The sequence below is a fragment of the Hyposmocoma kahamanoa genome, unplaced genomic scaffold (genome assembly GCF_003589595.1).
Source record: "Hyposmocoma kahamanoa isolate Upper Pololo Valley unplaced genomic scaffold, ASM358959v1 134, whole genome shotgun sequence".
Taxonomy (NCBI): Eukaryota; Metazoa; Arthropoda; class Insecta; order Lepidoptera; family Cosmopterigidae; genus Hyposmocoma; species Hyposmocoma kahamanoa.
The window spans coordinates 421,386-447,691 of record NW_020653477.1 but is presented as its reverse complement, the minus strand read 5'-3'; the positions used below and the strand labels follow the sequence as shown (position 1 = coordinate 447,691).

Below are 26,306 nucleotides of genomic sequence, written 5' to 3'. Positions count from 1 at the left end.
GACACGCTTGGTCACAAATTCACATATAATAGTAGAAATTTATATTAAAAAATAAAATGACCCAGAACGGAGTAACTAGATGAAAAAATCTTCCTTATGCTATACTTGTATATAAGTATGTTTTTGGTCGAATTTTGAACTGTAGCTTTAAGTTTTAAAGTTGAATATCTGTTGCTTAGATTTTACTTAGAATTAGTAGTTTTTAGTGTACTAGGTAGTTAATTAAAAAAGGACGCAGTTTTCAAAGTACATTACTGTTATATTTTACTTTATAAATTCTTATATCACAGATATAAATCTAAATAGACACCGCAACTACCCATGTGAAAACCAAGCGTGCCACATTTCCGGTTACGTCACAAGCACTATTTAGTGATGGGAAATTTCCTTCGGCACTAAAGCGATTGATTAAATCGAAGACGCGGTCGCACCACGTACTTATTTAGAATAATAATTTTTCACGTATTTATCGATTATAAGAAGTCGTGAAATATTAATATAGTAAAATAATACCAGAATAAGATAGTTAAGTCCTTTAATATGTCTTTTGAAAAAAAAGTTGCTCCGGAAAACTAAAAAAGAACAACAACAAACTTTATAGAATATTTTTGTAACTTTGTTTCCTAGATCGATCAGAATCGAGAACTTGATTCTTGACTTGACCAAATCCATGACAAAGCGGCCGTACCATGAAACTGAATGATTTATACAAAAGTATCGCTTGTTCGATATTCATGACCTATTAAAGAAGGACCATAAGTGTACCGCACCAAGTAAAAGCTGCAATGTATTATGAATCACGCGGCATACACCCGATTGTATATTTGTTTTCTCAAAATTCATTCAAAATGAAAATAATTGATTTTAAAATAAATTATGCATATTCTGATTACAAAATTACATAACAGTGGAAGGAAACGTCCCTGATTATGTATCTTCTCACAGCTGTGGTGTTTTTGTAGTTCCTAATGCCATAATTCGCATTTTTCGCGTTTTCGACTGATATTTAACTACATTGTAGCAGCGGCAACTAAGCGTTTATAGTTTACGTTGTTAGACACACAAAGTAGGTACACTTGCGGCGTCTATTTAGATAACAGTACGAATATTTTCTTGTAAATATTGTACAATCAAGCCAACTACAGTATATATAATATAATATAATATGTTTAATACATTTTATATAAATTTACACAAAATCTCACAAAAATTGTAAAGAATTTAGTTATGTAATTAAAAACAGACGTGTTTGATAATTGCGTAACAACAACGGAACAACAAATTAGTGGAGACGTTGAATCCCAGTAGTTCCATGTGGAAACATTAAGAGCGATTATACACGGCGATTTCAAGCAGCGACGCAAGCGCGGGACTGCATCGATGCAAACGCGATGCAAGCCCGCGACTGCATCGATACAAACCCGCAATTGCATCGCTTCACTTGAGATTTACAGGCGAGTGCATCGATGCAATCGCCTATAAATCGCAAGTGTATATATGTATAGTTTCACGAACGAAACGAAACTAAAGTCGCCGTGTGTAACCACTCTAACGTTATAATTATTCCCATTAATTCCATGTAGTGGAAATGGCGTTAGTATCAAAACCGGTGACGTCGCACGCACATACTTGTGAACTAATCTTACATTAAACTACTAAAGTAACACTCCTATAATCTTGATTGGACATAATTATCAAACGACAATTAATCTTATTTGAAGCATTGAGTACAGTCCTGGAATACAACCCTTAGGGTCATATTCTAGAACTCTACTCAATGCTCAAGTCAGGATCTGAGAATGATATCAAGCACTGGAAATACGACCCTAATGGCAGGGACTTGAGTATGATTTCGAGTGCTTTAAACCTTACTCAAATCCTGACTTGAGCACTGGGTAGAGTTCTAGAATACGGGTTTTAAAGTCAATTAGCGTCATCTGAACGTTCGCGTTCCAAAGGGTGTCGACGGCGCAGATGTGCGTTCATCTGAACCTAGCCTAAAGCTACTTTAAAATATTTTTTAAAGCGCGTTTTCCAAAATGTAATTTCCCCAAAACGTGCATTCTCAAAAATCACAAGTCTACAACGCATTTCTTAAAAGACTATGCTATCATAAATAATATTATGTAGTTATAATGTAAGCTACTTGTTGGTTGGTATGGTAATGTATATAGAATCCATTGTCAAATAATAAATGCCCGTATTTTTTACATGTAGTTTGTATGTCTACTTTGTAGAGGCAATTCGAAGGCTGAAGCTTGGATTGAATTTTTAAATGCATGTTATGTTGTTAATAAAAATAGTTAATTAATTCAATATAACAATGTGGCAGAAGTAATTTTAAATAGAAAACTGTCGTGGGACTCGGACGTATTTATGGTATTATAAAAAAAAAGGTAACAAGTTGGTTGGTGGTTTCAATCCGTTTTGTCGGAGCCAACCAGAAATGGGCAAGCGCCCGGGTTTTAACTCGGCGCTTTATTAATGCCGGGTTTAAATCGGGTTAACTCCCATTAATGCCCAAAATCTACAGGATTGCGATTGGTGGATATAGTGTGGAGTTGTCTCATTTTCATTTAAACAAGACTTTTTACATCAAAATTTGTATTTGTAAGTATGGAATTATGCCGAATTCTGTATTCGCCGTTTCTGCCCATGATTTTGGGCACAATTTGATTAAAACGGCGCTTTGGGTAATAACACTATTAAAATCCGGCATTTTGGGAAAAGTCCCGGGCGGATTGATTGGGTTTTAACCCACTACCCATCTTTGGAGCCAACATGTAAGTGGTTATCATTCATTCATTTGATTAAGTGTTTTCTTGATGTATTGTTTTTATAACGGGGCTAACATGTTAGTTATGAAAGCCGGCTGTAGCATTCGTAACTCACACGTTAGATGGACTTAAAAAACCCAGAATATGTATTACTAAATTGAATAGGTCAAAAATTTGACAAAAATGAAGGAATATAAAATATAACTCTAAAAACTAATGCGAGATGCGACAATGTTGGATGTTGGAACCAAATTTCATTCCCACTGCTTTTGATTCCAATCGGTATTGAATCGATGGGGTGGTCTCGAAATCAGATGGGTTTCTGAGCGAGAAGATGAACCTGATTCCTACTATATCTTTCTAATTTGTGAGTTAAATCATCTATTGTTCCGATTAGAAAAGTCAAAAGTGTCCGATCGGCCAGTTGTGAATCGCAATTATGTGCCTTGACCTGGAAAAGACGCAGTTTCCGGTCGGGAGAGGCAATCAAAATCAATGCTGGTCTCACCATCGCACGTTACTCTGACCATGCGCCTAGTGCCTTTGATGTGTTGCAATCCACGGTTCGATTTAATGTTGCAATCGCTTTGAGTCGAGTGGCGCGTTATGTAACTTGTTCAATAATGATAAATCCCATAAATAAATTAAAAGTAATTAATTAATTAGTAATTAAAAGGAGTCTTATCATCGATCCATCGAATTTTAATCATGGTCATGGATGGTCGGTACCCCCCACCTGGAAAACAGGTGTCAGGTACTACGTTATTATGGTTAGTGCAGATGAGACTACAACGTGATGTGGTTAGAGCAGTGTGCAATCTATCCTACATATGACTTTAATAAGAATGAAGTTAACTAGGGTGATCGTCGAATCACCGCCACGGAAGCTCATCTAAGAACCACTGACTGGTTCGAAACATATCGAAAGTAATTTTTTTATATGATACGAAGTGACGGGATGAACAAGTCGCGTGTCTGGTGGCAAGTGACATGCCTGTCCATGGCGGTTGCAGTGCCACGTGAAACTTTAAATGGCAAAGATCTGCGGTGCACTGCCTCTACGCCTGTCACCCTTAGGCGCAACTCACACTGGCGCAGATTCGAAGCGTCGCGTCCTGTTTTTTTGACGCGCGAAGACGCTCGACTGCAACTAAGCGTTGGCGCGCGACTCCATATTTGCATAATACAAATTTGTACCTTAATGGTGGGAAAATAGAGATGAATATAATATAATATAGGCGAAAATGTGAGTTAAGCTTTAGACATCAGTTGACAAGTCCCATGTGGCTGTAATTTTACCAGCTTTCGCAGTAATGTGAGTGTGGCAGTACTTCCCTGGATGAAATCTGTCACAAGGAACTCTGCTACTAAAATGAAATTATTTATTATTTACAAAATAATAATTTAAATAAACTCCCACACATTTCTTTTCTAATATCGTTTTTTTGTTATTGGTTCAAATAATTAACTTCGTCGTTCCACAGATAACACAAGAGGAAGATATGCATAGGACTGCCAGGGTTTAAAATCCTAACTGGCCAGAAGTCACTATAACCTCACCCAGGTCTTAAGTCGCATGTTTAAGTGGTTCTTACGTTACAGAGAAGACTTGCATTTTTTATAATTATTTTAATTCTTAATTTTATTTGAAATAAATGATAATAAAACAATGTTTATATATTATTTTTATTGCTCTTAAGAATATTATTGATTAATTTAATATGGTACATTTACAGTTAAAAAATAATACTTAAAACTATACAATTGTAACAATTATATATCAGATATATCGCCCGTTTGCCAGAACAACATCATCATCATCATATCAGCCGAAGGACGTCCTACTGAACCTTGGCCACCCCCAAAATTTCCAGACTAGCCGATCGGACGCGACGTGCATCTATCGGTTACCCGACGCCCTTACCAGGCCATCCGTCCATCTAGTAGGGGGCCGTCCCACTGAACGCCTTTCTGCCCCAACGGCCGTTAGATCTACGAGCTATGTGCCCTGCCCACTGCCACTTCAACTTGCTAACCTTTTAAGCTATGTCGGCGACTTTCGTGCTACGGATCTTCTCATTTCTGATTCGATCACGTAGAGAAATGCCGAGCAGAACAACGTGTTATGTAGTTATTATAATCTCGATGTTTTAGGGATAACATATTGTTCTGGGAAACGGGCGATATATATTTGAAAATAATTAACAACATATTGTTGTTACTTTCCTTGAAATAGGTGCTGTTGGGAGCCTCTTAGGAATCAGGCAGTCTATTTTGTCCAACTGGTCAACATGCCCAAACGGTTCACTTTATATAAGCTAGCTTGCACAATTCATTCCGTCGCAGAACATTCACTTTTGACACCTGTATGATGGTCTATTTTGGGAAATACTTTCTTTGTCAGTGGTAAAATAAATTATGGAATATACACAAGACCGAGTAAGTACTTTAAAGTTCAGATGTTCGAATGAATTAACAATTTTATGCAAACTAATTAAGTCAGATATTTGCCTACGATCTGCAAGACTGATTTTATGTAAACAATCATAGTTAAGTAGGGCTAAAGTAGATTGTAATCACTACACTTCAATAATAATAATAAAAACTTAAAGGGCCCCAAATATGAAAATCTCTTTATGACATTAAAGGAATAATTAAATAATACTATTTTTTTAAATTCTTCCTACCATCTTCTAGCAACTGCACCAATATGGGGTACACCTCATCGTAAGTAGCAATTTGATTGTTTCTTATATGATTTTGATACCTCTGCAAGGCACCAGCCACAAACTCTAATCTTTCTCTTTCATTCTTATGTGAATCCAACCATTGCATAAGCTTTTGTATATTCCAGCCTGCACATGTATGTGGGGCCATTAACTGAGGCCCCGCATAGGAGAATAGAAGCATCATCACTAATGAATATGGTAATGATGCACCTTCTGACTGACTTTTTGCAATTTCTTGAGGAGTTTTCTCTAGAAGCAACTGTAATGCTTTTAATTGCCTGTAGAAGTCCCCGAGGTCTGTCATATCAGCTACTAAAGGCGATAAAGCAATCTCCAAATGTTTACAGTCAATCTGTAATTTAACACGTCCAAATTTACTTAATGGCCTGACATTACAAATGTGCTGAACAAACCGTTCCGTGCAAGCTCTTGCTATGTTCAAACAACATTCATTTAGAGCTGGTTTCTCAGTGAACATTGACAAGTAGATGTCTTTGCAACGAGATACAAATTGTTGTAACTCTTTCATATAGGGGGAACATGACAAATTTTTGCCTGTTGGGTCATCAGCACGGACTAAATCTGGTTCATCATGCATTGTCATAAGTATGATATAGAGTGAGTTCTTGATGGATTCTGCAAATAATTGTAAAACAGGCATGCTGGAAATATCTTTAAGGCTGTTTTGAACTATTTGAATACTCTCTGGTGGTAACATGGTGTTCATATTGACAAGAAGTCTTTTGATTTGTGATGAAAAGTAGTGCAAGGAATTGCAAAGATCAGCATTTTTCTGTTGAGTACTTGTTGGTGGCTCAATAATTTGGGCTACTTCGCTGTCCAAGGACAGTCGTTGTTCAGCCTCAACATTCATTTGTTTTATACTTTTAGCAACACTGTTAGCCAAGCTGATGCTCAACTGTTTGTCTCCTAGTGAAATGCTCAAAGCTTCCGATATAATCCTAATTGCAGTATCTATTTGGTCCATGTTAGGAACTTGACTTAAGTGCCACATGCTTCGAACAGGCTCTAGTAGTTTGCCCAAAGATTTTGAAAGGAAAAAATTCTCCCATTTCGTTAAACAAGTACGGTTTAACTCCAAATCTTTGCATTTAAGCCTTGAGAGCAGATCATTGAAACATTTAAGCAGTTTCGGGAAATCTATCTCAATGGATTGGTTGACATTCGTGGGACTCTTTTCAAGCTCATTGCTGAAAACAATGCACAAGTCAGTCCAGAAATTTTTGGCAATATTCCTGAAGTTCCCAATGGCGTGCAGCTCATTTATTACAGTTTGCAACATTATGACTTTAGTGCAGCTATTGTAGATGTCAACTTTGAAGAGTTTCTCAATATTGTCCCATAGTTTTATCTTAAAGTCTTGGGCATTCATAATGTTGGCTTTCCCAGGTGCAATACGCCCAGAACTAGACTTTTTTACTTCAATTTGTACCATTTGAACATTCAGGGCATTAACAATCTCCTTTTTCAGATCAGCGAGTATACTGTGGACTGAATTTTTAATCTGTTCCTCAGTGCATTGGAGATTATGAAACACTTTAAAACATTGAAGAAGTTTTACTTTATCTCCATTCAACAAACTTGATTGCAGCAATATTGTTGAGTTATCTAGTAACTCCTTTCTTCTATGTTCGACTGCCTTCAATACCTCTTCTAGTAGGACTATTCCTTCGAAATCGTAATCGCTTATCAGCTCATTCAGTTCAAAGAGTATTATAGCCTCTTTAGCAGGGTTATCCTTAATACTTGACAATTTATTCCACAAAACTAAAATCTTGGACGTGTGTCGCAGTAAATTGCATGTTGTTTGCACTCTTTCAAGCATTCTTGTTTGGTTTTCTAGCGCATAATACGGCGTGTGAACGCGTTCTTGTAATTTTTGTGCTCCACGTAACAAGCCTTGAACTTGAGATTGTACAGACTCCAACGTGGTTTCCAAATCAGATATATGACTGGCCTGTGTTAAAAGGTCGTTGTGTTTCGCTAGGACTTGCTTCTCTAAACTTTTACTTAGTTTTTCGATGCCTTGAGCAAGTTTATTTACTTGGTCTGTTACAGATATATTTTCGCCGACTAGCGGCTTCACAGTGTCTACTAAAAACTTGCTATAGAATTCATCGTTCTCAATCTCCACACATACGTCTTTTGCGTCCATTTTTTGTGCTTCTTTGCAGTAAATAATTTATTGTCGGTAAATATTTTCGAGAAACAAAAATCGCCAAATCGACGATTTGTCGACTTTGACATTTTACAGCCTAATGTTGCTATTTTTACTAAATAAATACTACTACGACGGTAGTTTTCTGCTAACAATGGCGCAAAATACTATACGTATAATATGAAAATGAGTATTTCCTTAACTATGTGTGCTGTTTCTCACTTAAAAGGTATACGATACGGATATTTCTATTGAAAAAGAAAAAATGCAAGATTTTTGGTAAGTATAAATTACACTTGCAACAACGCTTTATAGGCTCCATACATATCTGTGGCCTGGTAGACAGGTATCTACAAGAAGTTCGTAATGAAAATGTATATTTAATAAAACTTATAAAAACGATGAGAAATAAATATTGTTTTAGCATTATTCAGTGCTTTTCGTTTTTGTTTTACTTGTACTATATCAAAGTCGACGTAGAGAAGAAGCGTAAACTCCACACTTGCGTAAAGAGCTCTGTGACAAGGCAACTAAATCTTTGATGGAAGGGGAATACAATTACTGTAACTGAGTGACCGACTCGTTCAAAATTACAAGAAACACTTAATACTTAAAACAATAGATAAGAAATATAATAGCAATGTTTTATAGGTTTTCACGGATTCTGTGGTCGAGTAGCGGTAATACGAAAAAGCAATCGCTTGTTGTCAAAGCATGTTCATGCAGTTTTAGTTTATTAGTTGCTCACTAGAGGCGCTGTAGACGACTGGTCGCAATTGTTCGTTCCGTAATACGAATTTATATTTTGACAGCGATAATCGTGCGACTATTACTAAAACGACTGGTCGTTAAATATCGGTAATAAGCCTGCGGGTCTGGCTCCCACAAACCCGTCGTTGTTTCCGATTTCCATAACACAAGTGCTTTAGCTACTTACTTTGGGATCAGAGCAATGTATGTGACGTTGGCTAGTAGGTATAATCATGGAGCAATAACTCAAGAGGATTGCTAGTCGCGATACAACACAGCGTAGTAGTAGGGTATTTAGTGCCTATTGCTATACCAGATGTCGCGACGAGTACCAAACAGCTATTTTTGTAACTTATTATTTTACATTGACAAGCTGCAGCTAAAGCTACTCTAATTTCTAGTGATAATAAACTAATCAATGTTGATGATGCTTATTGTCTGTATTGATCACATTTTTATGGATAGTGCCAGCTATTCTTGTTTTAGAATTAGCGCCATATTAGGAAGCGTTAATTTATAAATTAGTTTGTAACACACAATGCCATCTATTGACATGTATATTTGTCAAAGTTATTAGGAAAAAAAAATCTTATATATATATTTAATTGATATCCATGGCCATTTATATAATTTAAACTACTTCCAGGTTATTGATCAGCGCCATCTGGATATAAGACGTGAATTTGACCTTTTCAGAGTTACGATCAGTAGTATGTAAATTAGCAGTCCTCCTGGTTTAATGGTCCATGGCATATCTAATAATCATTGTAGGTATAATAGCAATATGGAAAGAACATTTTTTTTACTCGATAAGTTTTAAAAAAGTGGCAAGCGTAATAATATATTTTTATGTTTATTATCATATCATTAATAGTTATTTATTGAGAACGCTAACCGCGAAAAGCAAAAATAAAATTGTACTGAAGGACTTGAATCCAAGACCATAAAATAAATTAAAAAAAATTTATTGATAGTGTGAGGGTCGTATTCCAGAACTCTACTCAATACTCAAGTTATTGCAGTGAGCACTGAAAATCATACTCAAGTCCTTGCCATTAGGGTCGTATTTCCAGTGCTTGTAATCATACTCAAGTCTGCTCAAGTCCCGACTTGAGCATTGAGTAGAGTTCTGGTATATGACCCTAAGTTAAAGATTTGACTTATTTATCAGGCCACGGCCCCGTAGAGAACTTCAATAGGATAGGGAAACAAAGAAATAAAGGCTAATTGATATCATTGATTTTTATTTACCTCAATTAGCACACGTTGTTGTGCTATACTGTTACAGAATTAATTCATAAAATACCTACACATCCAACAAAATTGTGCACTAGCATAGAAGTTTTATACAATAAAGAAATATATCAGACTCTACAAAATACTTGTTTACTTGACATCGATTTTTGTTATTATTAATTACACATGAAGATCAGGGGTGGCTAATCTGGGATATTTTATAAATCATTACACTTCTTTCATAAATAAAATTTTGTTGAATTTAGACAGAAAGGTAGCAAATATTATATAATATTCTCGCATCCCTAACACTGAATAAAAAAATGGCATTAAGTATGAATTAAACTTATGCAAAATACTAACTGTTCAAGATAAAATTACATAATAAACAAGAAGCATGATTTAAAATATCTATTTTATAAACGAAATTATGGCTACATAAAGTATTTTTTTGGCAAAAATACTCTGGGGATTTTGGGACATAACAAAATCCTTAAGCAGATGACAATGGCAGCATTTTTCACTATTCGTAAGTAAAATTATAATTAATACATAATTAAATCTACAAACTAAATTATATAAAACATATTGTAACTTACACCACTAGCGAAAACTGAAAACATTAAAAAAATCATGGTATCCAGTAAAATTCGATTATTTAATTCATTGTATATAAAACAAATATAATGGTTGCATTGTATAGATACATTATATTGCGATGTTAAAAGTTAAACAGCTATATTCTTATTTTGTGAACATTTACACTTTTGATAATGGATGTGAACGACGTAGCCATATCCACATAAAACTTGAACTTATTACACTACCCGATATCTAGGGCCCTGCGTCAAGGGTGGGCGTGGCCTCTGAGTTTGTGAGCAGCTATTCACACTACTCTGCTAATCAGGCCCTAACTCATTCTGAACGCGAACGTGAGAGCGTTGTACGTATTACTATCGTGGCGCCATCGAAGCTTATAGACTTTGAGATAAATTTTTTTGTTGCCCTCTGATGCCCTAGTTACGGACCCTGACTCCCTCACTTTTATTACACCTCCCTAAGTTTGTGTTAGGATCCCTTGAAATCAGGTGTGTAGTAAGCGTTTTATAACAACCACCGTACCTCGATTATCAAAAGCATAAAATATCGATTACAATTTAAAAAACCACCATTTCAACAGAAAAGATTATGGTAACATTACATCTTAAAAATTGTAAGGGTTTCCGATACATCAAAGGAAGTTTATATAACATCAAAGCGCACCAAGTTGGTTGCACAAACAAAGGTAATAGAAGATGAAGAGAGAAACTTCACCTATTGCGAAGGACAGAGCGTGTCTTTGTTGACTGGGTTACATTTTTGAATATACTAATAAACAAATTAAGTTGAGCTTAGACGTTGTAGACGTCATTTTAACACAGTCAGATGCCCTAAATACCGCATTAACGGGTATTATTAAAAAACGTATGAAAAGAGCAGTTAGAAACATTAAGAAAAACTACTACATTTGATTAGCTATAGTAGAAAACATTTAACAATGACCTTGGTCCTAAATTATCTTATGTATAATAAGTTTGATATTTTGTCTAGGCGAAGCTGCATGCTGTTAATATAATGTGGGCATTATAATTTTACTTAAAATATATTTTTTCAATGGTAAAACGTATGTTAAACTTTATAGGGTAAAGAACACGCGGGGCAGAAGCTCAACTATTTAACATACACGCATTCAAGTGACCTTATGTATTTATTTACACAAATAGAAGCCTGACAGGTCGATGCCATATTATATTTAAGTGATTATTTCGATGGAGCCATAACATTTAAAAGAAGAAGAAGAAGAGTTAATTTACATCGTAGTCAATAGGTAGCGCAAGTGTCCTTACGTATTTTTTCTTTATTTAAGTAGAAGCGTGTCCGGTCAATGCCATACATTTGAAGAGTGAATTTCCATCATCGGCAACAGATGGCGTAAGTGTCCTAACCATTTTGTTTATATCTGTAGCAGCGTGGTAGGGCAATGCGATATATTTAGAGTTCATTTAAATTAACGATAACAGATGGCGTAAAAAATCCATTCCGAATGTTCTGCCTAGCGTGACACTTTACCGAAATTATATAACAATATATTTTGTATTAATTACAAATTGTCTTTCAAATTTTTTTATACATATTATTATTATGTATATAACCAATAGAATTTTCACTTTAAAAAGAATGATGATAAATATTTTTGATAACGATTTTGTACCTTCGCAGAATAACAGAGAAAGCTGTCATATATAGAGTACTTTGTTAAAATTACATTGTATAGGGCCAGCTAGATAGCATGGTGTTGGACGTTACTTGGTTGTACCGAGTCTCATCTTGTCAATGAAAATGAATGAGACAACGTCTGCACATGGCCCACTGCGCCACATCGTCACGACTCTTAATTAAAAAGGAATACCTACTGTGCCCAGCGGTAGGTTGTCACATTAGTTGCTATTGGCTTCTAGGAGCTAAGAAAGACAACCAAAATTGTTGTACTAAATTTGTTTGAAAAAAATTGACACAACCAATTAATATGTCACGTAAGCAAATTCAGTACTTACACGATATGGTAGATTGTTTGCCTTTAAGAAATAAGTCTAATAACATCCGTCTACATGGTCGATACAACAGATCCAACGCTTGCACAAGACATTTATTTTAGATCTAAAATACAAATCCATTAAGTTCCTTTTCCTGTATAAATAGTAGATTTTGAAAATCCTTCTTTAGTTAACTATTCAGGCATCTGCAGGAGTGCTATCATTAGTGATAGAACTTTGAGATATTTATTGTAAAAGTGCCTGTATGTATTAAGATGCGTGCATCAGAATATCATTACGTTAGAGACAAATGACCATTAGCTAGAAGATCGATTGTAAGTCCCACCAGAGGGCGAGAGGTTTTTTACTATTTTCACGACTCTGACACATAGAACGAGTTTCATAAACCTTTTGAAAAGAACAAAGAAGGATAGCTTCGCGTGTACACAGATTAAGTACCTAATTTCATAATTGGTTATAACCAAGTGTTACCCGATTAGAATGGCATGAATAAGACCAAATTCATTTACCCATGGTCCTGATAAAGCACCTTGCTTTCTGCATAGGGTGTTTTAGACTGCAACCCTACATTATTATAATAATCAGCACCATGCTTATACCCAAAATGGATTTTTTAAAATATGATATCAAGTGACGGGACGAACAAGTCGTGCGCCTGATGGTAAGCGTCCATAACAGTTGCAGTCCATAACAGTTGCAGTGCCACTCATTCTTTAAATTGCAAAGATCTGAGGCACACTGCTACTGCAGCTGACACAAGTTGACAAGTCCCATGTGCCTGTAATTTCACCAGCACCTTTACCATTCTAAACCGGAACACAGTAATGCTGACATTACTGCTTGGCGGCAGAAATAGATAAGGTGGCAGTACTTCCCTGGACGAACTCTTTCACAAGGAGCCCTTCTTCCAACCGCTTCGATAATTTCGTGTGGTGCAAATGATTTTCTAATTTACATACAATACCGGTTGTTTGTATAAGCGTAGTGCTGACGCGTTCTGAGTGGGGTTTGAGTCTAATATCCCGAATTCACTCATTCGAGTTACCTTGACAATAAAAGTGCATTGAGAATTATAAAAAAGAAAATAATATCACCCTTATTTCTATAAAGGTTTCTATTTTATAGAAATGTCTACCTACTTTTATATAAAAGGCAAGTGGCCTTAACGTGACTAGGGCGCAATATAAAAAAGGCATTGCGCCCATCGCTATAGCGACCTCTTTTTGGAGGCGCCGAGTCAAAATCCGTACTTGATGCGAGTCATTGATAGACCCTTTTAACTTTACCCTTTCATTGTACTAGATGTTTCTAATATCACTGTCCATCAAAAATGATTCTACCTATGGTATATACCACATTTATCGACACTAAACGGTCACAGTCGCAAACCAGTATGCCCGATTCATTCGGGCATCTAGAGATGTAATAATATCATTTAGTTCTTCTGTGTTTTCATGATCCGCTTATTTAACACCGCCGCTAGATGTGGTCATACCTTTATTAGTAATACTAAACGCTCAATGGCATTTAAGCTTATGTTAAAAATTGCAGTTAAATTTTGCAATGTGAAGTTGAAATTACAAAAAAGTTGATAACAGTAGTTTCAAGTTATGCTAATTACTTACAAGGCTAGACGGCGCTGGTATGGTAAAACGTAACATAGTACTTTTATTGTGATATGCTGCATTTTTAGAATACCAGCTAAGAATTTCCACCTTGACAACTTAACAGAGACTGTTATTGGGAGTATTTTACATTGATTGACTATTATGTGAAAGTTTTAGGTAGCTAGAGAAAGGATGACGCAGGCTGATACCAGTTAACCAGTATGACATGGTCCAAACTGGACCAATTATTTGTCCAGTGTCCCCATATGTCTAGTTCAGTTATATTTGCCAGCCGACTATTAATGAAGATTATAATTTCAAGTGTAATTTTGTACTTCACAAGATGGAACACCTATAATAATAAAAGGATTAAATATCAATCTTCATACTTCTTCAACATTCCTCCAATAACAGTCTGTTAAACGGTCAAGCAATCTAAAGTTACCACATAGCTGCACGCTCTTGTGAACCCCAGTAATGAATTTACAAAAGCGTGCATTTGAACCGGCGACTTGTACCGAGCTTGTTGCGGTTCCTGAATTTTTTGCCGCGGCTCTCCTTGTCTTTACGGATCTCTCGCACGAGCGTGTAGAACGCGTCGTCTACGCCCATGCGCGTCTTTGCTGACGTCTCTACGAACGGGACGCCGTAACTTCGCGCTACCTGAAAATGTGACATCAAGTCTATGGTAAATAATTTCGTAGTTAGTATTAATATGCCGTAGTAAGCTTTTTTTTATAATATCAAATGACGGGATGAACAAGTCGTGTGGCCTGATGGTAAGCTACACGCCTGTCCATAACAGGTGCAGTGCCACTCAGAGCTTTAAATCGCAAACATCTGAGGGGCACTGCCACTGCACCCGCCACTCTGGGACATGAGTTGACAAGTCTCACGTGCCTGTAATTTCACCAGCGTCTTTACCCTTCAAAGCCGGAACACAGTAATGCTGACATTACTGTTTGGCGGCAGAAATAGGTGAGGTGACAGTACTTCCCCAGACGAAGTCTTTCACAAGGAGCTCTACTGCTAGTTGTGGACCAAGACGACCATTGGAGTCGGTGGCGGGTTGATTTGAACTTCTTTTTGAAGGCCTGGCTCACGGAATAATAAACAGTGGAAGTGTGCGTTATCATACTATAGGCCTAATTCAATCTAGATTATAATTGCGCGTGTGCGCGTGTGAGGACACCGGTTTTGGTACTAATGCTACATGATATCATTTCCACTAGTTTATTATTCCGTGAACTGGTTAGATGTTGCCCAAAATTAGGCCTTTCCCCAGCAGTGGCACACACAGGTTTATAATAATAGTACTAAAATAGAAACTAGGGAACACGGCAGACAGTTGTGGAATGCGACCAGGGTGGACTGATACTGTGGTCTCCCCCATGACTTCGTAGATATGAGGTATTCTATTAGCAGTAAAGCTCGTTGTGAAAGAGTTCGTCCTGGGAAGTACTGCCACCTTACCTATTTCTGCCGCCGAGCACTAATGTAAGCATAACTGTGTTCTGACTTTGAAGCGTAAGCCTAGCTAATCACAGGGTAAACATTGCCGGCCTCCTGGGCAGGACGACCTTGAAGAAATTAAATTCCTTCGAGGTTGTCCAGGTGCATTTTTTCTTTTTCTGTCAAAGTCAAATAATCGTTAAATAAATTTACACTTGAAAACGTACATGTACTGTATAAAGCATAGTATACAGTATAGGGTATGTTTTATTTTACTAATATAGTCCTGCGAGGTTGTTGGTATTTTATAAATAACCCTGTCTAAATTATGCAAGTTTCAAATTTCGCCTGGTTTGTGGCAAGATAAAATTTTACAAGAAACAAATGGTTCTTGAAATGTTGTCATTTGTTACGTCATACAAATTTTGTATCAACATTATTATGTCCTAATGCTTTTTAACCGACTTCAAAAAAGGAAGAGGTTCTCAATTCGTCTGTATGTTTTTTTTGTATGTATGTATGTATGTCACGCGATAACTCCGCCATTTGTGAACCAATTTTGATGATTCTTTTTTTGTTGGAAAGAAGGTACCTCAGATGTGGTCCCATTTAAATTTCAAGAAAATATTCCACCTCTAAGGGTGGCAAACTAGGGGATGAATGACTTTTGAGGTCGGTTTTTTTAACCGGAGGTTAGGTTATTAAAGTTATTAAAACTAACAGTTTGTTTCTGTAATAGTCTCTGTATGTTCTGTAGTCTGTTGTTGTAGATTCTCGTCTTGGCAAAGTCTATCACCGCAATTTAGCGGCCAAATTCTGAGTAACTTAACTTGACGTTGGTGGAATAATAGTATCGATGGACCTAGAACACTTTAAAAAACATGCTATTTAATTGCCTGAAGATCTGAAAAAATTTTGTTGCAGCATCAATTATGTTTTTAACCTATGAAATCTCATTACTATCAACTTTTTGACAGAAGTAGGGAACATTCCTGGAAACATGGTGGCACAATTGACTCTTAACTGGGTTTTATTGATGTTGATTGGCTGTTAATTAAAAGTCACTTAAGACGGATTACCTATTGTAATATTTATAACTGTTTATCATAACTATCCGATCATTTAAAAACATTGCTATACTTAGTCATCAATAAGTGTCGCAAACGCAAACTAAACGTAATACAAGTCCAGCGTCTGCCTTCTTCCTTACCAGAAAGAAAAGGACAAAAGATTGACACAGGACAAATTGGTTGATGCACATACCACTCATTAAACTCAGGTGGCATGTGCATGCACGTATCGCTTAGAAGCAGTATTGTCAGTATTCATTTAGCAAACATGCAAATACATAATAAAATTTACATTACATGTGCCCTATACAGACGTAGCTAAGACTTAGACATACATAAACAAGCAAAGTAATAAGCAATAATATACATACAAACAAAGGAATTTTTCTTGTAATTAATTGTATCAAATAAGCATTAAATTGTTATAAATAACAAGAGATGCAGTAATTAATCTACATACCAATTATAATAATTGTAGAACTCAGATTTATTTGTTTGAAGCTGTTAGAATTTAACAGCAACTCAAATTAAAATTCTTAATGACACGAAACTGACAGATGCACTGGTCTTAAATTACATATCAGTCTGTGTTTGGCCCTATTAACGTCTAACCACCAGCTGCATTTTTAATTACTTCATTGTACTGATTACTTGCTGCATTGAGAAATTACATAAAGAAGGTTATGGAGTTGCAATCATTTACTGTCTGCAATGTTAGTTATAGAATAATAGCACAGTGAGCGTAATATACTTAAGTGGTGATGTGTCATAAGCGTACTTAAGATTTTACTCTTCAACTTCGTTTGTCATTAGTTAACGTCGTTCAACTATCAACAAAGTACATGTCAACAGAAAATGTTTTGCATTACAACATTTACTGAACGACTCCCACATCCGCTAACTTTCTTCAAAAATTTATATGCGTAATTCTCAAGCAAATAACTGATACCTAATGAGTAGTGCATGTTTTTGCAATAAAATGAAAAGCAAAAATTAATCACATGATAAACAATTACTCAATGTATATTATGCCATATTACAAGTATATAAATGTAATACATAATATATTTTTGTTTGGCCGTAACTACCTATATAAAATGTCACGACCATGTCGTGTGACTTTCCCGAAATTGCAACATTAAGGACGCGTTCAAATTAGCCGCGCTGCACCAGCGTTGCAGCCGCGCGAGCGGTTTTTAACGATTTTTCGAATAATGGCAAGTTGGGTATCGTTTTCGAGGTATTTGGGGGTACTCATTACGAGTATAGCACTTGTTTGTAAATCCAAGATGGCGGACACGATTTTTCAAAAAAATGCTATATGGGTATCCCTTTTGAGGTATTTGGGGATGCTCATTACGAATATTGCATTTTTTTGAAAAATCGTGTCCGCCATCTTGGATTTACAAACAAGTGGTATATTCGTAATGAGCACCCCCAAATACCTCGAAAACGATATCCAACTTGCCATTATTCGAAAAATTGTGCCCGCCATCTTGGATTTAGAAATGAGTGCCATATTTGTAATGAGTATCCCCAAATACCTCGAAAAGGATATCCATATTGCATTTTTTTGAAAAATCGTGTCCGCCATCTTGGATTTACAAGTAAGTGCTATATTCGTAATGAGCACCCCCAAATATCTCGAAAACGATACCCAACTTGCCATTACTTGAGAAATCGTGCCCGCCATCTTACATTCAGAAAAGTCGTGTTAGCCATCATGTATTCAGATATAAATGCCATTCCCATGAGGATTACCAAAGAGAAATTTTTGAAAATTCTTGGCAACCATCTTTGGTTTAGAAATTAATGCCACATTCTCAATAAGAATTCCGTAACAACTCGAAAACGTCTATAATTCTCGTTGTCGATCGACAATGTCGATTATACATTGTCGATTACATTAGGGGTTAAAGTATCAAATTGCCGTTTTATTGCAATAGGTTCTTTGAATTTTCATAGAATCTTCATGGTTTGAGGTTTTCGAATGAAACTTTTTTCAAATGGTTTCTGTGATTTTTTTTTAAATTTGAAACATTTGAATATCGACTTTCAATTGTTTTTGTTATTCAATTTAGACAAGAAAGATGGATACTGCGAAAATTCGAGTGATTTTTGAATACGAGTTCCGACGCGGAACTAACGCGGCAGAAACAGCCCGCAATATCAATGCTGCGTTTGGAGAGGGGTCTACTAATGAACGCACCGTGCGATTTTGGTTTAAACGCTTTCGTGATGGAAATTTCGACTTAAAGAACGAGCCACGAGGAAGACCGCCCACACAGGTGAATAACGATGAATTAAGAGAGATAGTGGAAGCCGATCCTAGTCAAACTACCCAGGAATTAGCGGCATGGTTTAACGTTACCTTACCCACAATATTGACTCACTTGCGTCAAATCAATAAAATAAAAAAATACGAAAAATGGGTGCCTCATGATTTGACTGATCTGCAGAAAGAAATGCGTGTTGAAACTTGTGTTGCCTTGTTGAACCGGTACAGAAATGAAGGAATATTGGATCGAATTGTAACATGTGATGAAAAGTGGATTCTTTATGATAACCGGAAAAGAAAAATGCAATGTCTGACCCCAGGTCAAATGCCACAACAGTGTCCTAAAGCAAAACTTACCAATAAAAAGGTAATGGTAACTGTTTGGTGGTCTCAGCATGGTGTTATTCACTATAGTTTTCTCCGATCTGGTCAAGCAATAACGGCAGATGTCTATTGTGCCGAACTCCGAACCATGTTGACAAAACTAGCAGTAAAACAGCCCCGACTCATGAATCGATCTTCACCATTATTGCTCCACGACAACGCGAGACCTCACACAGCACGAGAAACCATTTTGACCCTTCAGGAACTGCAGTTAGAAACCATTCGTCATCCTCCGTATTCACCAGACCTTGCTCCAACGGACTACCATTTTTTTCGTGATTTGGACAATTATCTACGTGACAAGAAGTTTTCTTCCCAGGAGGCAGTACAAAATGCTTTCACACAGTTTGTGCAGTCTAGATCGTCGGAGTTCTATCGCAAAGGCATTAATAACCTTCCCATTAGATGGCAGCAATGTATAGATAATAATGGCAACTATTTTGATTAAATAAATTTGTTAAAAATTTAAAAAATAAACAATTTAGATTTTCAGTACAAATCGGTAATTTCATACTTTAACCCCTATTATTAATACGTTGTGGTATTCTTTTTAATTTTTTTTCTTCAGTTTTAACAAAATAAGTAAAAGTAACGTTTCTTTGTCAGATTCCATGGTGTAACTGAGTCGAAAGATAAAACATCACTAAAAATTTGCTTGCACTTCAGCAGCACGACGGTCGCGCGGCCGCCGCGCGGTTGCAGCGCGGCTAATTTGAACGCGCCCTAAACGTAAACTAATAAAATATTATAAACATAACTCAGATTTTTATCTCTTATCCATGAATTCTTATGCAGCCCCGATAGATTAATATCAATATTTCTGTAGAAACAAATAAATAACGCTTCACTTTTTCAGAAAACTTTTTGAGACTTGTTTTTTTATCACGTCCATGGCCAAATACAAGAACTAAACATCGGGCAACATCAATAATTATAATATACTTCTAGTGACAACTCCTCAAATGATTGCTTTTCGCGATGACGTTCATTGATGTGGTGTCGAAAAATTAACTTCGAAAACATTTCTTTTGAAAACTGTCAAGCATAACGTGTCAGAACTGTGGATTTGTGTTGTAAAGGTAAAATATTCGATTTACTTGTTAATTTTGGCATATATTGTATGTTTATATAGCGGGATTACTATGCTTATAATTAAGGCAATATTCAATTAAAGACTTTAAGGATATGAGTGGCATGGCACAAAAATGTCACAACCATGGGTGTCACAGCCGCGTTTTCGTAAACATCACGCTTGTGACAATCTTTCACGGTCATGACATTTGACCAGCGCAAGTGCCTTTTAATTATAATTTTATAGGCATAAAAGTCTATGCTTTGAGGCAGGAGCCTCACTATCGCGTGTGGTGCCTTGCATTTCTAAATACTAAGTTTAAAATCTTTTTCCTCATTGCATCCATGGCCAAAAATGCAGTCATGAAGCTTGGCATCCTTTCAAAGGCGAGGCGATACTTCACACTGGGACAGCCCCATATCTTTCTCCATTAACTTTGACTATAGGGACCCTCGCTACTAGACATGAGCGCCGATAATAGACCAACCGGCGGCGGCGCGCCGACAAAAATGTGTCGGCGGCGGCGGCGTTTCGGCGCCGCGAGCGCGACCCTAAAACGAATTTGTATATTGGTGTTTGTTTTTACAAAAACCGATACAAATACTTTTTCAAAGGAAAAAATAAAATAACGTATTTTCTATAGTAATTAAATTTTTAACAGTTCGATCAGGCGCTCCGATCGTACGCACGCGCACGCTTCCATATTGTGTATGCGTAGTGTAAATGGCGACGCCAGAAATTTACAAATTAATTTTTTAAACAAAACATCTTTAAATCCTATACTGCAGAAGACAAGGCAAATCTGTTTGCCTCAATCTTTGCAAAGAGTCCGCGTCTGGATCTCATCTTACCTCGGGCTGGCTGCACTATGGCGCAAATTCGCATACACCAAAAAGAGGTACTTAGATCTCTGGACGTGAATAAAGCTAGCGGGCCAGATGGAATTTCAGCACTAGTCCTACGTAACTGTGCGCCTGAGTTGTCTCCTGTGCTCACACGCCTACGCCTGTACCGCCTCTCACTTAAGACTGGTCTAGTTCCCAGGTCGTAGACGCTTGCAAATGTGCAACCTGTGCCGAAAAAGGGAAGCAGAGTTGACTCTGTCAACTATAGACCAATCTCAGTCACTTCCATACTCTGCAACACTATGGAACGTGTACTCAACAACCGTCTCTCAAGGTACGACAACCTTGAAGACAACGACCTCCTCAGTGATCGCCAGTATGGATTCCGACGAGGGCGATCAACTAGGGACCTTCTTGTGTATGCCTGTCACATATGGAGCGAGGCTATAGAAAAGCAAGGTGAAGCACTTAAGTATCTTTGGACATTTCTAAAGCCTTTGACAGGGTCTGGCACGCAAACCTTTTAAGTAAGCTTCCCTTTTATGGGCTTCCCACTTTGCAATTGGATCTCAGATTTCTTGAGCGAACGTTCGATTTGAGAGGTCTTAGAAGGCTACTTTTCCGAACATATCGCTTTGTTAATACAATAGTGAATTAATTAAAAAAGAGGACTTTCTCAGAATCAACGAAAAACGAATTACTCACTTCCCGAAAAAAATAGTTAAAATTTATATAGGGTGTAGACTTGGGTTCCACCTCTATGTTGTGGATATTCCAAAGATTCGCACGAAGCGTTAGGCTTACACATTTATATGGCGAACGGCTATGGAGTGGAATCCCTGCCTGCAGTCTTGTTCCCTGAACGTTATAAGTTGAGTCTTTTCATGGCGAAAGTGAATAGGCATTCATCCATCGTCGACCTCATCATCACTTTCCATCAGGTGAGATGGAATTCAAATGTGAACTTACATTTTATTAAAAAAAAAAAAGTTTTATTTTAGAAAAGTAATTTTCTGGGGTCGCCATTTTCACATACACACTACGGAAGCGTGCGCGTGCGTACGATCGGAGCACCTGATCAAACTGAACGGCGCGCCGATTGCATTTGCCGGCGGCGGCGGCGCGAGGAAAAACGCGACGGCGGCGGTGCGGCGCTTATGTCTACTCCCTACCGACCCTTTAGATATATATATCTCTTGGGTATATATATCTGACTCCAGATCAACAAGTGTACAGGGTTGTCACAGATCGTTGTTACTGACTTCATCCGGTTCTGCTGAGGCTAGTGCCTCGTGTGAGTAGCCCCGGGTGAGCGTACAGTACCCTCCCTATTTTCTAGACCGGAGTTGTAGGCACGCTCACTTCCCGTCGCACATTGCACAACTATCGGTTGCCACCTAAACCGTCGACTCTAAAGTCCACTACAAAATCTTTTCCTTGATGGCGGAGCTGTACCTTACTCTAACAATGAGAAGATTCATCCTCACTTCCCGATGCTGAAAAACGGGGTCTCTCCAGTTCCCAACAACCTAAGCAGCTGGAGAGACCGGAGGATATCTAGCTCATCCTCTACTAGCTAGCTCTCCGGGCTAGTGCCGGAGACGACAGTCGTAGTGTCCTGCGACCATGTTTGGACAGAGCTTCCGACTTATAGGGCAACTCAAGCGTCCCGCGCGTTTCCTCGACGTACGTCCTCGCCTAGACCGCTACTAAGACGCGCTAGCTGCGCACTAGACAGACGCCCCGGCCACACACCACCGGGGCAGACGAACATGTCCATCTCTGCAGCTCACCACAAATCTCAGCGAGTCCCTACCTAAGTCCGGGTCCACCATAGACGCTCTTGAAGGCGTATCACTATCCGAGGGCTCGACCCGGACGCCCGCTGCACATTGATCTTGCCGGGGAGCTCGTAGTCTCTCCGGAATACCCTATCTCTCGGGTCGGTAGACAGGGACTTCACCCTGGGACAGTTGCTTCAACTGTACGAAGCACAAGTTACACACTTTTTTTTTTGCTTAACAATTTACGCACACTTAAAAAAAAGCATTGGCTCATTTAATTACCAACCAGAATGTTACTGTTCTACGTATTGCGAGTGGTGGACCCAGTAGCCAATATAAAAATAAAATCAACTTTTGTTTATTACAAACATACAACAACACACACGTCACTCCCATGTCTGTAATGTCACAACCGTGATTTTAACTCATCTTTTCAGCTACTTCTGAAGGTCTTTAAGCTTGACGAAACTAACGAAACCGCTATTTTTACGTAATATTTACCATCCATAATAAAAAAAATAATAAAAAAAAACAATTTTTTTTTCTTTTTTCCGACACTAATTTTGAGTATGACCCAAATACACAAATAACTTACCAACAATGTTAAATAACAAAAAGAGAGAAAAAGAAGTGACATCAATCTTTAACTGTCCCACAAAAATATTTTCTTGCTAATTAATACTGTTCTAGAAGGTGAAGCAGATGTGGAGTAAAAGGCTCTAGCATGGAAGAGCAGCCATGCGATAGTATGATCAAATAAAGTCTGCTGTGGACCAAAAGGACTGCCCTTTGCTTGAGTGCACCGCCAACAGACAGGTGGCTGGGTATCGTGAGGAATGAGCAGGTGCACATCAGCTTATATACATATGCATATATACTTTACGGTAGACATGACCAATCAATCTATCAATGGAATATAAGAAAAATGTTTCTCTTCTATTGTATTCTAAATAATATTTGGAAGGAGCACAAACTAGTTTGATATGGTGACCATGATGGTTCGCATTTACTTTAAAGGATGTTTTATGTTGTTGTATGTCTGGTACATTGTACTGGCATATCAGAATTTTATAATAGCATTATTAGTGCGAAAAATAAGTGCAAAGCTTCATGGAATATAATAAAAAAATATATAGGTGTGAAAAGTAACTTGCCACAAACAATAAAGTCTGTTAAGGTTAATGAAATAACTATAGCTGATCCGCAATGAAAATGCTACTGGCTTTAATAATTTTTTTATAGAATCTGTATTGAGTGTGCAATGGTCTGAACTAAAAATGAAATAAAATAGTATAGATGTTAATCCCTTTACCATGTATGTTCAGCCAGTCACCTCAAAAAAGATTATTCATGAAATCATGTTTTTTCATGAACTCAGGTTCATGTTTGTTATTAGTGTATATTAATGACTTACCTAGCCTCTCGGAGAGTAAAGAACGTGAGATAGTATTATTTGCTGATGATGCATCTTTATCTTTACTCAACTGCCTCCATGGCCGAACGGTTACCATGACTGCCACGCAGAAGTCTCAGGTTCGATTTCCAGGCTGGGAGAAATATTTGTATGGCCTACATTTATTTCTCTTGTGACTTTGGGTGTAATTTGTGGTTGTCCATACCACCCGCGACACAGGGTTTCCCAAGTGCGGGGCTATGTTGAGTGTGAATATTATTATTTAAGGTTACAAGGCATCAATGATGATGTAAAAAATGCTATATCTAAAGCAGTACATTGGTTTGCAGTTAATAACCTGCTCTGTAATGAAAAAAAAACCAAAGCGTGTGAAATTTTAAATGGCCGGTCACAAACATTATAGTTAGAAACATTCACTTACAAATAAATGGATGACGGGTCTAATACAAAAACCACAAAACGAAATGTCCCAAGTCAACCTATTTAAACGTAGTGACATGTAAAGGAATATGAAAAAGCTAAAACGTTAGATTTAAATTGTAATGCCATCGCAGTACTGTCTAATTTTGCTTGCTTCGCTGTCAGTCGAACAAACGAAGACTAAAGCGTTAATGACGCTCTGTATACGATTTTAACGCCCTTTAAGTCCAGACACTTTTTAGCGTGGACCCGACGTCCATATAATTGTAAGTCAACGGTTAGAAATGAAAAATTGAACCTTGTTGATACAGTTGCATTTCTAGGTAATAACTTTAGACATGAAGCTAAATTACAATGGGATAATTAACTTATCAAAACGGCTCGGCTTCACAACATAAGTGATTAAAAAAATATGAAACCTTTCACACGGCAACACCATTACACTGGTTTACTTCAACTGTTTGCTAGTACTCACAGTTTAATGACATAAGGCATTTTGCTTTGTGTTAATGCCACCAATAAGAATAGAATCTCTGTTCTGCAGAAATGTGCCTGCATTTTGCATTCAACTTAATTGTTCAGAAACTACAGGTTTATTTTCAATAACGCTCTTCAGCATTTATGCGTTCTTCAGTTTATGATAACAATATTGTATAAATTGAGCAAAACTGAGTGTACAAGAGAGGTAGGCATAAGAACCTAGTTATAGAAGCCAACCTTCCAGAAAAGGTATGCAAGACTGTTACAATATTTACTTCAATGTGATTGGTACTGACCTCTCTGGCCTGGTTCATGTCAACGGCCCACGCCTGTAGGTCGCACTTGTTGCCCACCAGCACCATGGGCACCTCCTCGGCGTCCTTGACGCGTTTGATCTGCTCGCGGTACGTTCCAATGTCCTCGAAACTTTTTGCACTGTTCACCGCGAACACCAAGAGGAATCCCTCCCCCGTGCGCATATACTGATCCCTCATCGCCGAGTACTCCTCCTGCCCCGCCGTATCCAAAATATCCAGCAAACACGTTTCACCATCAATCACCACCTGCTTTCTATACGAATCCTCTATCGTAGGGTCGTATTCGTCCACAAAATGGTTCTGTATCAGTTGTATAGTCAATGCGGATTTACCCACGCCTCCGGCGCCTACCACCACCAACTTGTACTCGGTCATCTTGCGAGATAGGCAGAATATTTTTTCACCAAATCACTGAACACTGTTGCACTGAAATACTTGGCAATGCCACACCTCGATCCCGAGGATTATTCAAATCGGCATGGCTGTCCCGATCTATGTTATTGCACTCCCGTTACCACTAAAACGGCTAATTAACGTAATATTCGAGGCAAATGCAATAAATAACAATGAGATGGTTCACTCACCCTTCCATCGAGGAGTGCAGTGCGTTTTGAAATTACGAAGAATAAGATGAGTCATCGCCACAACCAGAACATAATTTTCGAGAACATTCAATAAAAATTACGAGAAACTGAATAAATTACATTTACGTCATTTATAAAAGAACTGATAATTGAAGAAAATTTTAAATGTATCTAATTTATTATAAAATATGCAATTAATCACGTAGGCAAGAGTAATACAGTATTCAAACGCACAAAATGGGCGGATTCTACTGTCATCGCTAGTCCTCCACTTAACCAAGTAGTACATAATTTGATGAATAGGTGGCGCTGATACCATTTCTTTTTAACTTTA

The 26,306-nt window shown here is 37.5% G+C and overlaps 3 protein-coding genes across 5 annotated transcripts in view; 1 reads left to right on the top strand and 2 right to left on the bottom strand.

Annotated features, from left to right (window-relative positions):
- Positions 1-4,386, top strand: part of LOC113240339 (lon protease homolog, mitochondrial) — a 36,941-nt gene extending 32,555 nt beyond the window's left edge. For 2 of the 3 annotated variants that reach the window (XM_026477613.1, XM_026477615.1), the window contains exon 16: positions 4,262-4,386. In XM_026477613.1, the coding sequence (XP_026333398.1) occupies positions 4,262-4,303 (42 nt within the window). In that variant the 3' untranslated portion in view covers positions 4,304-4,386. The remainder of the gene's footprint in view (positions 1-4,261) is intronic. The other variant, XM_026477614.1, reaches the window with a different exon arrangement.
- Positions 4,387-4,582: 196 nt separating this feature from the next.
- On the bottom strand, positions 4,583-7,682 carry LOC113240346 (conserved oligomeric Golgi complex subunit 5). The gene has a single exon (XM_026477626.1). The coding sequence runs from the start codon at positions 7,680-7,682 to the stop codon at positions 5,442-5,444; it is 2,241 nt and encodes a 746-aa protein (XP_026333411.1). The 3' UTR covers positions 4,583-5,441.
- Positions 7,683-13,057: 5,375 nt separating this feature from the next.
- Positions 13,058-25,983, bottom strand: LOC113240360 (GTPase HRas). The gene is made up of 2 exons (XM_026477641.1): positions 25,368-25,983; positions 13,058-14,535 (listed from the first exon to the last, which is right to left on the bottom strand). Exons 1-2 carry the CDS (start codon positions 25,761-25,763, stop codon positions 14,356-14,358), a joined length of 576 nt encoding a protein of 191 aa, XP_026333426.1. The 5' UTR covers positions 25,764-25,983; the 3' UTR covers positions 13,058-14,355.
- Between the last annotated feature and the right edge of the window lie 323 nt (positions 25,984-26,306).

Bases quoted from the DNA above. Each gene is read 5' to 3' on its own strand.
- LOC113240346 (XM_026477626.1), bottom strand. From the start codon at position 7,682: ATGGACGCAAAAGACGTATGTGTGGAGATTGAGAACGATGAATTCTAT.
- LOC113240360 (XM_026477641.1), bottom strand. From the start codon at position 25,763: ATGACCGAGTACAAGTTGGTGGTGGTAGGCGCCGGAGGCGTGGGTAAA. The intron at 14,536-25,367 runs GTCAGTACCAAT...TCACATTTTCAG, and splicing joins ACATGAACCAGGCCAGAGAG to GTAGCGCGAAGTTACGGCGT.